Here is a 16,470-nt window from a genome sequence, read left to right on the forward strand (position 1 = left end):
AGTGTACAGCATGCTTCTGAAAGCATGATTGTAGCACAAAATCTGACTGGCAATCTGGCATAGATGCGCAAGCTTAGTCTTCGTTATGAAAGGCATAAATACCATTTTCTGCTAACGGAAACAAGCAAACTAGTATTCTTTATTTATTATTTATATATTTCAGACAACCTGGCATATTTTGCTTTTTATGTTTTTTATTATGTTTATGTAGTTGTGATCAAAACTTGAGCCTACTGATGTAGCTTTCTCTATAATGGTAGCCGCGGTTGAAAACTAAAATGTTTATGTAGTTGTGATCAAAACTTGAGCCTATGCTAGCTGAACATTTTGTCCATTGCAACTCATTGTATGTAAATTGGATTCTTATTAGGTAGATTGGGGAGGAGACGAGCAGACACTCAACTCAGGTGAACACACACTGAACTTGAGCTGATAGCTTCTCTGTATTGCATACAAGTGTACATATATTTAGTGAAATCTGCAACTGGATGTTACTTCTTTCATGTGGTGTAACTAGGTTCACCTAGTAGTGATATATATAACAACCCCAACTAGATCGTTGATTTATTGATATGTAGTAGCTGCTCCAGCCAACAATTCTCTGTTTTTAGTTTCAGTATGTAACCTGAGTTTTCAGCATGTATGAAAACTGTTTGTTTTTTAGCATTAATTCCATGTAAGAACTTCTTATCATCTAATTAATCTACCAGAACAATTGCTAGTGGATAGAAAATTCTGCCAAGTATTTGCGCCTGATTAAAAATGGTATTCTTCATGTGCTTTGCCCTTTTTTGTATATAAATACTAGCACTGATTCTCAAATCTCAACCAGTATGTCTTAGTTGGAGTCTAGCACTCTAGCTTGAAGGATGGCAGCTTAGATGGCTGGGTTCTTGATTCTTATACTGTTTGTGCCAATCTGGTTCATGGACTTGTCATTGTTGCTTATAAACTCTTTGTTTCATCTTATGTTTTAAAAGGAATGGCGACTGGGAAGACATTCTTGTCCCTTCTTATGATCATTATGTTTTGGACAATGTTATTATTGTCTCTAGAGGAAATAGATGAGATGGTGAGCTTATCTATGTGAGCTGTTGTAAAGTTTTGGTCAAATATGTGAAGATGCATGTATGTTTGTTGAAGTTGAATCTTAGTTGTGTAGTGACATTTGTATTATTGTGGACAATTGTTGATGGATTAATTTTTATTTTTTTAACCATTTAAAATTGTCTCGTTGGACTGTCTATTGCTAAAACCATATGTACCATCGCACAATCCGTCGCTAAAAATAGCAATGGACTATCTGTCGCTAAAAAGTAGCAATGGACTATCTGTCGCTATAAATTTGAGGCAACCGATTATCTGTCGATAAAAGTACTGTCTGACGCTAAAGATTTTTTGCGACAGGACTTATAGCGTCTGCAGAAGTCTGTCGCTGTAAGTTTTTAGCGTCAGATTGTCTATCGCTGTAGCCGCTTTTAGCATCAGATCGTCCATCGCTAATATCGGTGTTGTGGTGTAGTGCCGGTGACATTGATCAGAGTGGGGTGTTGTTGTCATCGTCATCGCTCCCATCTCCAGGATGTGGTGGAGATGGAGACCTTGATCGAGCAGGAAGCGATGGTCCATGTGGTGACGACGGTCCTAGAGCAGGTTGTGGTGGAGATGACAGTCTTGAGTTTTGAGGAGATGGTCTCTACTGGGGATCTGCGGGCAGCGGTCTTGAGCTCTGAGGAGATGCCTCTATGCCGGGGATGATGATGTAGCGTTTGCACCATACAATGATCCCGTGAAGCGCATCTCGTAGTGTCTTTTCCTCGTCGCCTCCCGGGAGGTCGAGCTCTAGGCCTTCATATTGGCTATCGACGAGCTGCTCTACACCGACGCTGGCATAGCCAGGTGGAATCTCCATGCCATGGCTTGTTTGCCCTGCCAGGATTGGTAAGGCACTCCCGTACGCCACCTGTACATATAGAAGAAATAAAGAAGTTATTAAACTCTGATCCCGAGGCGTGGATCAATGGATTGAGGTTGCCGACCGGTATATAAATATTATGTATAAGTATACCTTAATGGTGAGGTTGCCGACCGGTGTATGCAGCTCACATGAGGTGCGTTGCGTGGTGCCATCCACTGGGAACCGTTGCTCGTGCATGGGTAATCTTGGCATCTGTGGATCAAGGAGCTCTCATCAATCTGTTCCTTTCCTCGCTTCTGGCTTTTGTACGTGTCCAAGTTGCCTCGGAACGCGAACTTCCACGAAACAACCCCAAACCTCGGCAACATCTTGGGTGCTCGGGATTCTCGAGGGCCAATGTGAGCTCATCATTCTCTCGGTACACCTTCAACCTCCCAGCCTTAGCATCTTCAATGTTCTTGATAAGCCTTTCGGCCTTCTCACGTATTGTCTTATTGAATATCAGTGTCCCATCCTCTTGGCTCAGGAAGCCTCCATGAGCGTAATACCAATTTTTTGATCGATTGGGCCATTCAATAGTTGCTGGTACGATACCCCGTTCGATCAGGTCTTGTTCCATCTTCTTCCATCTAGGAACTGCTTTGCCGTAACCACTTCGCCCTAGACGATGATGGTACTCCTTATCAGCATTCCCTGTGTTGTTGACGACCTCCTCTTGTATTCTACAAATGCCTCCCAGTTGTCCCTCAACTTTGGCCACACATTAAAATCCGGGGTTCGGTCCTTCTTAATGTAGTTGGCATCCAGCATCTTCTTAAAAGTGCCACCATTTTGTCCCGGTTGGAATTACCTACCGGGAGTACTCTTTTTGTCCCGGTTGGTAACTCCAACCGGGACAAAAAGGGTGGCGCTTTTGTCCCAGTTGGAGGCTCCAACCGGGACAAAAGGGTGGCGCCGTCGGTGCTAGGAATCTAGCCGTTACAACCGGGACAAAAGGGGGGGCTTTAGTCCCGGTTGCAAATACCAGCCGGGAGTAAAGCTTCGCCCCATTCCAGCCTACCGTGGCGCACCCCCATTTGTCCTGGGCCTACTTTAAACGGGGAAAAATGGGGGTGCGCCACGGTAGGCTGGAATGGGGGTTCATGTCCTTCAGGTCGTCGCCTAAGTTCCACAGCAAATTGGCCTTCTCCGCAATAGCAGAGGTGAGCTTGTCTTTGGCAATAGCGATGACAGCCGAAGTGAGCAATCTAGCTAAGATCTCCGCCATTGCTGCAGAGCTCCCTGAGACGTGCGTGAATGGTGTGTGAAGAGTATCGTGAACAAAGGTGAAATAAACTTATGTATGCAGCTTGCAGCAGGATAAAATAGTTTACTTGGCTATATATAGCCCCATAAAAGTTTGCAGCATCCCAAGGTGTGGATGCATGCACCCATGTGCCTCCCTCTTGTCTCTTCTTGGATAAATGCAAGTTAGTAGATACATGTCTCACTCAGTCGCTATACGATCTTATCTTGATGATCATGCAATAATATATAATAGCACCGTCACAGTCAAGCATGAGTTAGAAGAAAGAGATCGTTGCTGATATGGTGGGGAAGCAAGAGGCAGCTGTCCCAGCACCTCAGACTTAATGCACGTACGATGTCTTAGCGCCAACAGGGCCGGCACTCGTGTTCCACGCGCACTAGCAGTGGCTACTAGGTGAGCATGGAGATGTCCTACTATTGTTGCTAGCTCAATTTTTCTTTTTTCCTAGTTAGGGATCCGCACACGTGATGCCAAATTTTTCTTTTTCCTTGAATTGCGCGTGGTCCATGTATAGGCCCTCTCGATTATTGGATCCCGAGCTGTTGTACACGCTGATCGATCCATCCATCGTTTTGTTTTTTGTTTGTTTCTTTATAGATTACAATAGTGACAACGAGGCGCGAATCATGCAAGATGTACACGCTGTTACTGCACTTGCATCATGGAATTACCACATGCCACTTGCGCACATGAGTGGTGGCATTTGGATCAACCGTAACGTTGCTGGCGCACATGAGTGATGGTAATTGTTTGGAAAACGGGAAAACGGGAGGTACGGTGCAATAATGGACAACAAACAATTAATTAGTTCGTCCTGTCAACATCCGTACAGAAAATAGTTTAGTTGGAAATATATAGCCCCATAAAAGTTTGCAGCATCCCAAGGTGTGGATGTATGCACTCATGTGCCTCCCTCTTGTCTCTTCTTGACTGGCTCCTCGAGTCTTCACGTAACGACACACAGTTTCGAGGGTTAAATGCAAGTTAGTACATAGATGTGTCAGTCACTATACGATCTTATCTTGATGATCATGCAATAATATATAATAGCACCGTCACAGTCAAGCATGAGTTAGAAGAAAGAGATCGTTGCTGATATGGTGTGGAAGCAAGAGGCAGCTGTCCCAGCACCTCAGACTTAATGCACGATGTCTTAGCGCCAACTGGGCCAGCACTCGTTTTCCACGCGCACTAGCAGTGGCTACTAGGTGAGGTGAGCATGGAGATGTCCTACTTTTTTCCTAATTGGGGATCCGCGCACGTGATCCCAAATTTTGCAGCATCCCAAGGTGTGGATGCATGCACCCATGTGCCTCTTGTCTGCTCTTGACTGTTTTCTGACTCGACGTAGATTTACCTGCTCGGAACTCCAACTCGGCGAGTTGCTTCTTGTCTAGTCGATTGATCTTGATGATGATATCCTTCAAGCCCACTTGTTGGTTGTTTTCGCCTTTGGACTTATGTCCTTGCTGGATATTGGCATCTTCGTGGAACCAGCAGAGCCGATCACGTCAAGCCAACATTTATCAACGGGTACTTATCTAACCTGCTACCACTTACTACCTTGCTAATCCTAATTTATATGTGAAGGATCGGAACGGGCGACCGGAGGGGGTGAATGTAAGCCTTTAAGATTCTCTTCGAGAACAGGTCTATATCCCAATTGCCACCCCAAAGCACACTTCGCTCCTAATCGCTAAGATGACACAATAGTGAAAACGAGGCGTGAATATAATAATCCTGCAAGATGTGCACGATGCACATGCAGATCAATTAATACCCATGGACGCGTGAACCACGCCCCCGGCTAAAGTTGAGCAACGGGCCGGCCCGGCACGGCCCGGCCCGGGCCCGGGCTAGGCACGGCCCGTAAGGGCACGGGCCTGATTGGCACGGCGTGCCGCCGGGCCGTGCCCCAATGGGACACCGTGTTTGCTTGCAGGCCCAGGCACGGTCCGTGGGCCGATTTACAGGCCGTGCCAGCCCGTTCAGCACGGGGCCCATTAAGACATCAGGCCAGCCCGTGGCCCGCTGTTTAAAAAACACCTTTTTCAAATTCATTTCAACAGATCTACAGTTCAGGACATGTATCAAATTCATTTTCACAATTGACAAGTTCACAAATCACAAAAACATTTCAGAATTCACATTTCATACTTGATATCATAGCTATAGCTCACAAGTCACAAGTTCACATAATCACATTTCATCAGTTCACAATAGAGCAAATGGAAGCCAAATATGTTTAAACTTGAGCTGTTCGTGCAATGCCGCCTCATTAAAAACCTTTGTAGGTAAAACTCACACCTCGTGAGATAAAACCCTACAAAGGAAAAGAGTACGGCCAGCTCATTATTGAATGGTTCAATTGTTCAAAGTTATTACAAACCAAGTGTCTCAAATGTCTTCTCTCACTCAGACTCAATGCCTCACTCTCACTAACTGCCTAAGTGGTTATTCCACTAGCACCAGAGTCATGATCTAGAAACTGATTCTTGAAGTAGTCTTCATACTCCTCATCCTCCACTGTATGCTGTCCCTTCTCTTCACCAAGCTCCCAGTCCTTCACGCAGATCAACATCTCCACAGTGTCTGGTCCCAATCGACGTCGGCGCTCCTCAATGATCCTGCCAGTAAGACTAAAGCAAGACTCCGAAGAAGTTGTTGAAACAGGGACAGACATAATATCTTTAGCCATTGTACAGAGAACTGGGAAGGTTAGTTTATGCTCATGCCACCAATTCAGGACATCAAAATCATCATCATAGGCCACAACATTGTCACTGTCAAGGTAAACAGTGAGCTCAGAGAGACCAGGAGGCACAGCAGATGATCCAGCAGTACTTGAAGGACCAGAAGAAACTGATCCTCCAAATATTTTGCCCCATGCCTGCTTCCTCTTACCTGTCAATCCAGATGGATGGGTGGTCCTAGCTGGCCTAGCTGCACCAAACTTAGATTCATACTTGTCATACAGTTTATGCAACTCAAATTTGACCTCAGCAAGATAATCAATGTAACTCATATTGTTACTCTGAGCAAGCAAGTCAAGCACATTCTGCAAACCTCTCATCTTAGCCCTTGGGTCCAGAACAAAAGCAAATGCATATAACAGTGGCACATGTTTCCAGTATTTAAGAAATTTAGCCTTCATTGGAGCAACAACATTACATAGATTAGAATCATGTTCATAGTCATGCAGGTGGCTAGCAATCTCAAGTATGTGATGCAGTACCAAAGGACTAGTAGGGTAATAAACACCAGACAGAGCAACAGTTGAATCATAGAACAATTCAAGAAACTGCAACACCTTTTCAGCAATGTACCAGTGCTGTTCAACCAACAGAGGATAGCCAAACTGAAGATTAATGAACACAGAAAATACAGTTCTATATGGCATTAAATGTTTAAGCATAAGATAGGTTGAGTTCCATCTAACATCCATATCCAAACAAAACTTACGAGGACGCATCCCCTTAGCTTGGCAGTATTCCTTGAATTGAGCAATGCGCTGATTAGATGAATTTAGGAAGTTAATTGCAGTTCTAAAAATCTCTATGCAAGGTTTAAGCCTTTTCAAACCAGATTTAACAATCAAGTTAATTATATGGCAAGCACATCGCTGATGCACAACATGATACACCTTTTTAGTATGATCAGAAGGATCAACATCATAGCCCAGGTAACCATCAAGCAAAGGGGTCAAAGCAAGCATAGCAGTTGTATTAGAAGATGCATTATCAAGACTAACAGAGAAAACTTTGTCAAGCAGGCCCCAATCTCTAAGCACACCAGAGATACATTCAGCAATGTTAATGCCATTATGACTCACTTCAATCAGTTTAAAACCAATAACAGATTTCTTAAGTTCCCAATCAGAAGTAATGTAGTGAGCAACAACAGCAATATAATCTTCCTTAGCATTACCAGACCAGATATCAGATGTCAAACAAACAGAAGACACACCAGGCATAACAGCAGCTTTAAGGTGCAACATTTTTTCATTGTATAGCTTAGACAGATCTCTAGCTGTGCTAAATCTAGTGACCCTCTTATATCTAGGATTGTGAGCACGCTGAATGTAATCATCCCAAGCATCATTATCAGCAATAGACAAAGGCAGATCCAATCTAGCAATCAAACGAATCAGCTCATGCCTAGCAACATCAGGCTTATACTCCCAGTTTCTATAAGATCCATCAGGGTTTAAAGCAAGCCTACTTTGAACAGCATTAGCCCTATCAACTTTCTTTTTACAGGATATTAGATGTCTTTTTAAGTGACCAGTGCCATTAGCAGATTTACCAGACAAACGATGACGACAAAGCTTGCAAATAGCAGAAACAACCTGCTCACCATCCACTACCTCTTTGACTTCCTCGAAGTCAGCCCACACAGGGGAGCGCCGCTTACCAGTACCAGTGGTGGACGAAGCGAGTGAAGCTGCATCACTAGGGGCCGCCGCCGACGCACCAGCAGCAGCACTAGCCGCCGGCGCACCACCATCAGCACCATCATCTCGGTTGGTCGGAGGAGCACTCCTACCGAACAAGAGATGAGCAGCATCGCCCATGTCGTCTTCGTCGTCGGGGATCTGGCCCAACGACCTGAGCTCGTCATTGATGGTTGGACCATCGTTGTCACCAGAGCCGGCCATGGCTACCGCACAGCCTCTTCTTCAGCTCTCGGCACCGTTCCTCAACGGATCTAGCGGCACCAGCTAACGCCGGTGACCTGCAATGCAAAAAGAAAACAGAGAGTCAGAGAGAGAGAGAGAGAGAGAGAGCAGAGAGGTTAGAATAGATCAAGATTCAAGGCTACGGGCTAGATCTAGGGTTAGAGTGGAGGTGGAGGGCTGGAGGCGTGGAGATCAGCTTACCTGCATGGAGCCGGAGCCCGGCGCCGGAGAGACGGAGAAGAAGACGAGCGGCAGCGGCACCACTCCCCGACAGACGGTGACAAACAAGTTGCACGGTGGTGAAGACCTTGCCGGTCAGAGAGAGAGAGGGAGGGAGAAGGAAGAAGACAGTACGAGAGCTCAGGATACGGCCGGAGACTAGGAAGATGACGAGAAAGGAGAGCAAGATCCGGCGGTGGAGACGGCTCAGAAGGGAGAGCTCCAAGATCTCCAAGATCCGGCGGTGGAGACCTTGTCGGAGTGCAGGACGAGCGGCGAGCGGTGGATCTTGGAGTCCTTGCCGGCGTCGAGCGGCGAGCGGTGGGCGGCGGCGCAAGGCGGGACGAGCAGGCGAGGTGGGGTGGGATCTAGGGTTTCGCGGTGGGGAACGGTTGCGGCGGCCGGGGGAGGGAAATGAGGCGCGGCCGCGCGGGGGGACGGCCGGCTGGCTTATATAGCCCCCCGGCTTACCGGGCCCTACCGGGCCAACCCTAGAAAAACGGGCCGGGCCGTGCCGCACGGCGTGCCTTGTTGACAGCCCAAGCACGGCCTGCAGCGGGCACCGGGCCGGCACGAGGCACGGTCGCGTACGGGCCGGGCCGTTTTCGGACCGGGCCATGCAACCGTGCTTCGGACCGGGCCGAAAGCACGCGGGCTGCATGCTAATCTTTACCCCCGGCCCTGTCGGCGAGTTTCTGGCCGTGGTCACAGGGCCACCACGTGATAGTTTTACCCATGCCAGCTAGCTCAGTTGGTGCGTGCAGAGCTGCTGTGTGAAAGGCTAGTCTGCCTCGCTGAACTCTCTATCGTTTATTCTATTAACGAGTTGGCTAACTATATATATGGTAATCAAACTTATTTTTCAGTCCTTCTTACAGTCGCTACGCGACTATAAAAATAGATCTCGCTACGGGATTAAAAAAAATAGATCTCTGGCTAAATCTTAAAGTGGTTAATTTAGATAGTGTCTATGTATGACGTTATTGTTAAGCAGGTGAACTGCGTACCAATGAAAAGTCTAGTTTCAAAACGTTCTTGATGTAAACCATGTCAAAATTTCTTTTTGGTACCACAGAGCTGGCTGCATGGCCTAATAGAACGTTTTTCAGTAAGATTGTCCTTTTTTTAGGGCCGGAAGACAACAATCGGGTAACCATATGCTAATCCAACTGTTTTTAGCCCACCTCCTTCTATAATTTAGACGTTTTTTGTCAAAATATATGGACACTATAATTGTCAAATTCTTTCGTTACAGGATTGTAAAAATGATCTCTTGCTAAATCTTATAGTGGTTTATTTAGCTAGCGTCGATGTACCTATTTTACAGTCGCAGTTATTGTTAAGGAGGTGAACGCCTAACGAGAGTACATTTCCAAAACGTTCTCGAGGTACACCGTGTCAAATTATGTATTAGTTTTTAATTTTTGGCATAGAATTATCTACGTATTGAGAAATACAGGTAAAATTGATCATAGTCAAACTGCCTATGTGGAGACTTTAATGTAAATCCTATCTTCCTTTCATCCATCTTTCTAATTATTGGTCTTATATACTGTGGTTGGAATTTCTTGTCATTTTAATTTATGCCTGTATATGATAACGCAAGCTCATTTTTTTTCATAGATTCAGTAGCAACTCAATTTTTCTTGCTGAATGCAATGCACACCTTTTATGTCAATTGTATCCACTTCGCAAATTGCGACCGATCCATATTTCCTCTTATCAGATAGGAAATCAAATTGGTATTTTTTACTTCTCTCCACCTATGAGTTTTAGGATGAATTTCATATATAGATCTAGCTACTAATTCTGTATACATCGTGTTGCAAAGTTTAGCTTTTTTACTAAGTCTTGTGGTCCTTGTGGAGCAATGCATGCTCATTGGAGGCAGAGAAACAGAACTTGGTCTTCTAGGGAACAACCTGGAGTTGGGCGCCGCACGACGAACTGATCTATACACACATGTAAAATGCAAAAATCTTAACGACACCGGGAACCCTACCACGGCGCCTCCGCCAATCCCCTTCTCTGCCCTCTCTGTAAAATATTCTCTTCTGCCTCTCGGCTGAAACGTGCAAAAGTAAAATTACTTGGTAACAAAGACATGTTATGAAGAGTCGGTTCAAAGCTTGTGCAACAAACATGTACATCCATCAACTGTATACATGCATAAGATACATACTTACATTGCAGCTATACTATACAAGTAGACAGCCATTCGCACCTTATCCATATCAGGACCATGCACCCATTTGCACCATGTCCATATCATCACATAGCGCAGCTGCCTATAAATTGCAGACGGCAACATCCATTCAAGAATCACCTCTCAACACAAAACCAATAAACTTAGCTAGGTAACCAAGGAAGGTAGCAGCAACAGGAGGCAATGGAGGGAAAGAGGACTACCACTGTGATGGTGATCATGTGCCTGGTCATCTTGAGCCTCGATGTTAACCCGGCCACCGCGGCACAGTGCGGCTGCTGCATATCCGCCCGGGCAAAAGCATGTTGTTTTGCTTGTATTACTGCGGGTGGCTCCGACACAATCTGCAAGAACACTTGCTGTTTCCCATGTATTCTGGCCGATTCTGGTAAATTCACTAAACTCACTCTATTCAATGCATTTAATTTGTTATATGTACATACAAGCTTTGTAGCACATCGTGGACTAATACGTATGTGTGGCCTTCCATGCATTTCCGTTAATGTAATTTGTTGACTTCATTTCGCATCTCACAACTTCAGGCATATTACTTACATCACGAAGACATATTTTACTCTATTTCCACTGCAAAATTAACTCATGCGCTAATGGGATTTCCATATCTCAATTTGACAGTTGCTGCTAAGATGGTAGAAATGGGAGACCTTGCTAAGATGGAAGAAAAGGACAAGCCTAAAACGATATGATTACATTGCTACCAGCATGAATGCCATTCATAGGCATATGTTGCTATGCTTCAAGCTATGCCCAAGTTATGTTAATGTTTATCTCCAATAAATTGTTCACCATATGGGGCCACCTCTAGTCGAGATGCATCTGTTGGTCTCAACTATATGTATGTCGTGCATCTGTGCGCGCGTGTGTGGTGACAAGCATATTTAATTCCTCTCGTGGCTTGTAATAAGGACACAGACACTGTCCACCGTGATATGTTTCATGAACAGTCTAATATGTTTATGTGTTGTCTCTGGCCTTAGCAATTTTATTGAAACATGATTAATATTATTATCATTGTGTGCATGTTTTTTACTTAATTTATTCTTGACGGATTTTTTATGTTTTTGTGAGTTTTGGACTATCCTCGGGTGGCGCGATGATGGCCCTTGGGCGCACGGCAGCCGGTGGCTCACACGCTCGCGCGGCAGTCCTACGGGGACACGATGGCCGGCAGAAGAAGTCCCCGCGGGCAAACGGTGAGGGTGCTCCCCGCTGGCACAGGCAGCCGGTGGTGTTGCTTCTGCCGCCGTGGTGCAGCTCGGCGGCACCGCATAACGTGGGCAACGATCGAAGATGCTCACACCGGGGGGTGGTTGCGGGGTGTCAGGGGAGCGGTGATGAATTCTTTATTGTTTTTTGGAACGCCGAAAGCACGATCGTTATTATCCTTCTTAATTTCATTAAATGGCCATTAACCACGATACATTCATAAAAAAAACTGACGTATCAATTAGAAAAACAACACTATCGGTTTTGGCCTATGTTTTCTGTCAAATAGCTACTACCGTGTTAGCAATTTACAACTAATTAAACATGATCTACACACAAGGACTCCACTAGACCAGCAAAACAGAAGTGGAATTTTGTAGTTGACAACCTTTTTAAATAATTTTAGAATATCTTCATTTATTTATAAATTCTAGTTTTTACTATCCGCACCAGTTTGTATAAATAATGCTGGCTCTGGTGCTTATTATAGGCGTCGGCTTCATTATGTTGGTATGATAACCGATACAGATGACATTTATTTTGCTGTATGGATGAGGTGCTCTCTAGTTGTAACAATCAACTCTTAAAAATATAACTTAGAAATTCGTCTTGGTCACTCGTGCTGCTTTGCAAGTTAAGCACTTTGAGTGCTGTAGTTCTTTTTAACATATATACATTGATGGATTTGAGTGCCATGATTCTTTTGTGTTTACTTTGAAAAGAAGAAGATGGCTTTGATTCTGCATTCAGAGTTTGAACCTAAAAATGTGCCAAGGGGCCATACTGTAAAAGACAAAGTCTAAGATAGTTTCAGTCAGTTCATTGTAACTGTTGTAATGCTATTCCTTAGCCTGTCAGTCCGGTCAATTAGCCAGCCAACGTTCCCTAGATTATAGGATCGTCTGTTGTACACGATTGGCCGGCAATAGCTCTGGACATGTATATGTACCTCCTCTGATGATAATGAACGCGCGGTGATTTCTCTCCCAATTCATCCCTCTTGCATGGTATCAGCCTTTTCTTGATCCACATCTCCACGGTGGGTGGTGCGTGGATTTTCGCAACGGCCGGGCGTTGATTTCCACCAAACATTATCCTCGGTGATCAAGCCAACATCCATTCGCACCATGCTACACCTTGCTGCGTCGCGCCAATGGCCAGTGCACCAACTCGACGTCAAGAACACGTTCCTCCATGGTGACTTGGCGGAACGTGTCTACTGTCATCAGCCGGCAGGCTTCGTCGATGCGACTCGGTCTGACCACGTCTGCCTCCTCGTCAAGTCTCTGTATGGCCTCAAACAGGCCCCAAGAACCTGGTTTCAACGACTGGGTGCACACCTCCGATCCATCGGCTTCCAACCCACTGGCTCCGACTCGTCGCTGTTTGTCTACAGCAGTGGCGGTGCTCTAGCGTATCTCCTTGTCTACGTCAACGACATTATCTTGACAGCATCCACCACACAGCTCCTGCAGCGTGTCATCCAAGAGCTCTGTCGTGAGTTTGCCATCAAGGACCTTGGGCAGCTCAAGTTCTTCCTCGGCGTCCAGGTCCGACGAAACACTAGCGGCTTCTTCCTGACGCAAGCTCAGTACACGGAGGACATTCTCGATCGCGCGGGGATGGCGAACTGTAAGACTGCACCCACGGCGGTCGACAGCAAGCAGAAGCTGTCCTCCGACGACGGCGAGCTGGCGGACGACGCAACATTCTACCGCAGCATCACAGGTGCGCTGCAGTACCATACACTGACGCGCCCGGACATAGCATATGCTGTGAATCAGGCATGTCTGTATATGCACTCGCCACGGACAGCGCAATGGAACCTCGTCAAGCGGATACTCTGGTACCTTCGAGGGACGATCAACCACGGCCTCGTCATCTCGGCGTCGCCATCCACCGACCTCAAGGCCTACTCCGATGCGGATTGGGGAGGCTGCGCCGACACACGGCGTTTGACTTCTGGATACTGCGTCTACCTTGGAGACTCCCTTATTTCGTGGTCATCCAAGCGGCAGCCGACGGTGTCACGTTCGAGTGCCGAGGCGGAATACCGGGGCGTGGCGAATGCAGCTGCAGAATGCTGTTGGTTGCGCAACCTACTACAGGAGCTACACGTCAGAGTCGACAAGGCGACAGTGATCTACTGCGATAATGTTTCGACGGTATATCTGTCTGAAAACCCAGTTCACCATCGCCGAACCAAGCACGTCGAGCTAGACATACACTTCGTCAGAGAAAGGGTTGCCCTTGGTCAATTCAGAATTTTGCAGATACCGACTCAACACCAAATTGCAGATGTTATGACCAAAGGGCTGCCCACACCGTTGTTCCAAGACTTCAGAAACAGTCTATGCATCAAATCAGATCATGCTCAGACTGAGGGGGGGTGTAAAAGACAAAGTCTAAGATAGTTTCAGTCAGTTCATCGTAACTGTTGTAATGCTATTCCTTAGCCTGTCAGTCCGGTCAATTAGCCAGCCAACGTTCCCTAGATTATAGGATCATCTGTTGTACACGATTGGCTGGCAATAGCTCTGGACATGTATATGTACCTCCTCTGATGATAATGAACGCGCGGTGATTTCTCTCCCAATTCATCCCTCTTACACATACATTCCTTATTTCCTGTGTGTATTGATGGCTGTTGTTTGCCACTAATATGGAGACCGTCGTACTTTCTATTGGATGTGCATGTCCTATTTTTCTCATTCTAACGCTTGTGCATTTATTAAGGATCTAGAAAACAAAATTGACAGCGCGGCTTTCAATTAAAATAATATTAGTAATTAGGAGTAATGTGATCAATTCTCACAACTAATAATAATAATGTATCTGATTTTTTTTAAAAAAACTCTTATTTGGGAACAGTGGGATCGAGTAGTCTTTTTTAGGTGCATTTAAACTTACTTATGCTATTGGATCAGGGTCGCCGGACACCACCGCATTATCACTAATTAGCTAGTTCACCGCGCTCCAAACCAAAATGGATTGTGAAATTAAAATGGAGCCGGAGGAGCAGTGCCTCGGAGTCGTATCTCTTCGGGAAGCCAGGGGATAGGCTCACAAGATAAGTGTATCCCTTGGTGACGGGGTGCGTTGTAAAAGCCGCTCTTTTTTGTCCGGTTCGACCTGTTCTGAATCTATTGCGTGAGATGCTTCGTCTCCTTGCCTCTGAATTATTAAGCCATGTCCAACAACAATAACAATGATAATAATAAGGAACTGAGGAGAGATAGCTATGCATAAACATAATTCAACATATGGACAAACAACACAATATCTAAGAGCTCCTAATGATCAGAGTTTTATATATTTCGCTTTATTTCAACAGTTAAACATAAATCGAATATGATTTGTTGAGTATCTAATCTAACTTTTACCATAAGATTTCCATACACTACACAATACCTTCATGATTTCTTTTTTGCTTTTTGGAATGCCCGATTGTCATATATTATCCTTCAGAATATTCTGACATAGCCGGGAGTTTTTGCAATTATAGTTTAGAACTTTTAGGTATGCTTTGCTAATTAAGCTAACGGATCTAATCGGTTTCATGATAAGTGTATTGAACTTAGACAATGTAACACGAATGAGAGGAAACTAACTTCGGCCCATTAACTTAACAGACAAGCTTGCGGCAGCAAGGCCTCGTATGCGTGATGAAGAATAAGGCATTTTCATATTTATTTTAATCCATAAAAATGACGCAATAAAAATAAGAGTGACGTCATGAATAAAATGACAGAAACAATTCATGACAAATGTTAACATGATGATAAGGCAAATTATAGAGCCGAAACATATGTGAAACATTGTTTTACACAGCTGAAGCATCACAGACATGATCATAAATATAAAAGATGTGTTCTCAAATATCAAGATCATGATGATCACAAAATTAAAAGGAACTAGAAAAACAGTACTAGCATAATCATCCAAATCAACCAAACAGAGCATGCTGAATATGAAAGCAGTATTGCCTAGGAACATCATGATATTGATAATGAAACTCAGAAGAGGGTGAAGGAGATTATACCCTGCGGCGGAGCCGCTCGCACCAGGAAAGGCCATGGTGGTGCTTTGTTGTTGTAGTTGTCCCGCTCGATGCAGTGCAGAAAAGGACGCCGTGAAGACGCACCGCTACAGGTTCACCAGCGAGTAGTCATGCCACCACCGACACTCCACAAAAACGTAATCGCCCGTCTTCACCCGAGCAGGTGAAGCCCACGACGGAGACACGTTACGGAGGTCTACTCTTCCATCTCTGGTGCTCGCCGGAGGTGGAACGGGAAGAACTTGCGCTGCTGGAAAGTGGTGTACTTCGCCAAGAGAGCTTAACCGAGAGGGAAGGATTTGTCTTATAGGTGGAGGCCAGAAGAGGAGAAGCTGGCGGCACCGAGGGGTCACACCTCCCCTGCAGCGGGAGAGACGGAGACGGAGAGCCAGAAGTCACGGGAGTTAACAGAAACTCCTCCAATCAATTCCATCAAAGGAAACTGAGTGACAAAAATAAAGGCCTCGCCCGCCCGTCCGCTCGCTCGCCGCCGCCGCCTGCCTGCCTGCCTGCCACGCGCACGCGCTCGGGCTCGGGCCGGGCCGGGCAGCGGCGGCGCGCGCGCGCGTGTGGCATCCAGGTGATTCACTTTTACTTCTCAAATAGATCGGTCAATGATCAAGTATTTAAGGAGAGTCGCCTCTCGATTAAATTCCCATATGGTATAAAAACCGTTAATGCACATGTACGGACCATAGAGTTTAATAGAGATATTAAATAAATGGGCCAAGCCCATAATATCTAACAATCCCCACCAAACTCTAGGGTACGCAGTTTGGAGTTCTCAGAACCACATTCCTTTTATATACCAGTGTTTCGATGGAGACTGTTAAGTTGAACATCCATCTAGAAA

At 45.5% G+C, this 16,470-nt stretch overlaps 2 protein-coding genes across 2 annotated transcripts; one reads left to right on the top strand and one right to left on the bottom strand.

Moving 5' to 3' along the window:
• Positions 1-5,486: 5,486 nt before the first annotated feature.
• On the bottom strand, positions 5,487-8,793 carry LOC136483146 (zinc finger BED domain-containing protein RICESLEEPER 2-like). The gene is made up of 2 exons (XM_066480236.1): positions 8,107-8,793; positions 5,487-7,961 (listed from the first exon to the last, which is right to left on the bottom strand). Exon 2 carries the CDS (start codon positions 7,882-7,884, stop codon positions 5,674-5,676), a length of 2,211 nt encoding a protein of 736 aa, XP_066336333.1. The 5' UTR covers positions 7,885-7,961; positions 8,107-8,793; the 3' UTR covers positions 5,487-5,673.
• A 3,891-nt stretch (positions 8,794-12,684) lies between these two features.
• On the top strand, positions 12,685-13,971 carry LOC136481141 (uncharacterized mitochondrial protein AtMg00810-like). The gene has a single exon (XM_066478500.1). The coding sequence runs from the start codon at positions 12,685-12,687 to the stop codon at positions 13,969-13,971; it is 1,287 nt and encodes a 428-aa protein (XP_066334597.1).
• The last annotated feature ends 2,499 nt before the right edge of the window (positions 13,972-16,470 follow it).

Source organism: Miscanthus floridulus, chromosome 9, assembly GCF_019320115.1.
Source record: "Miscanthus floridulus cultivar M001 chromosome 9, ASM1932011v1, whole genome shotgun sequence".
In the NCBI taxonomy this organism is placed as follows: Eukaryota; Viridiplantae; Streptophyta; class Magnoliopsida; order Poales; family Poaceae; genus Miscanthus; species Miscanthus floridulus.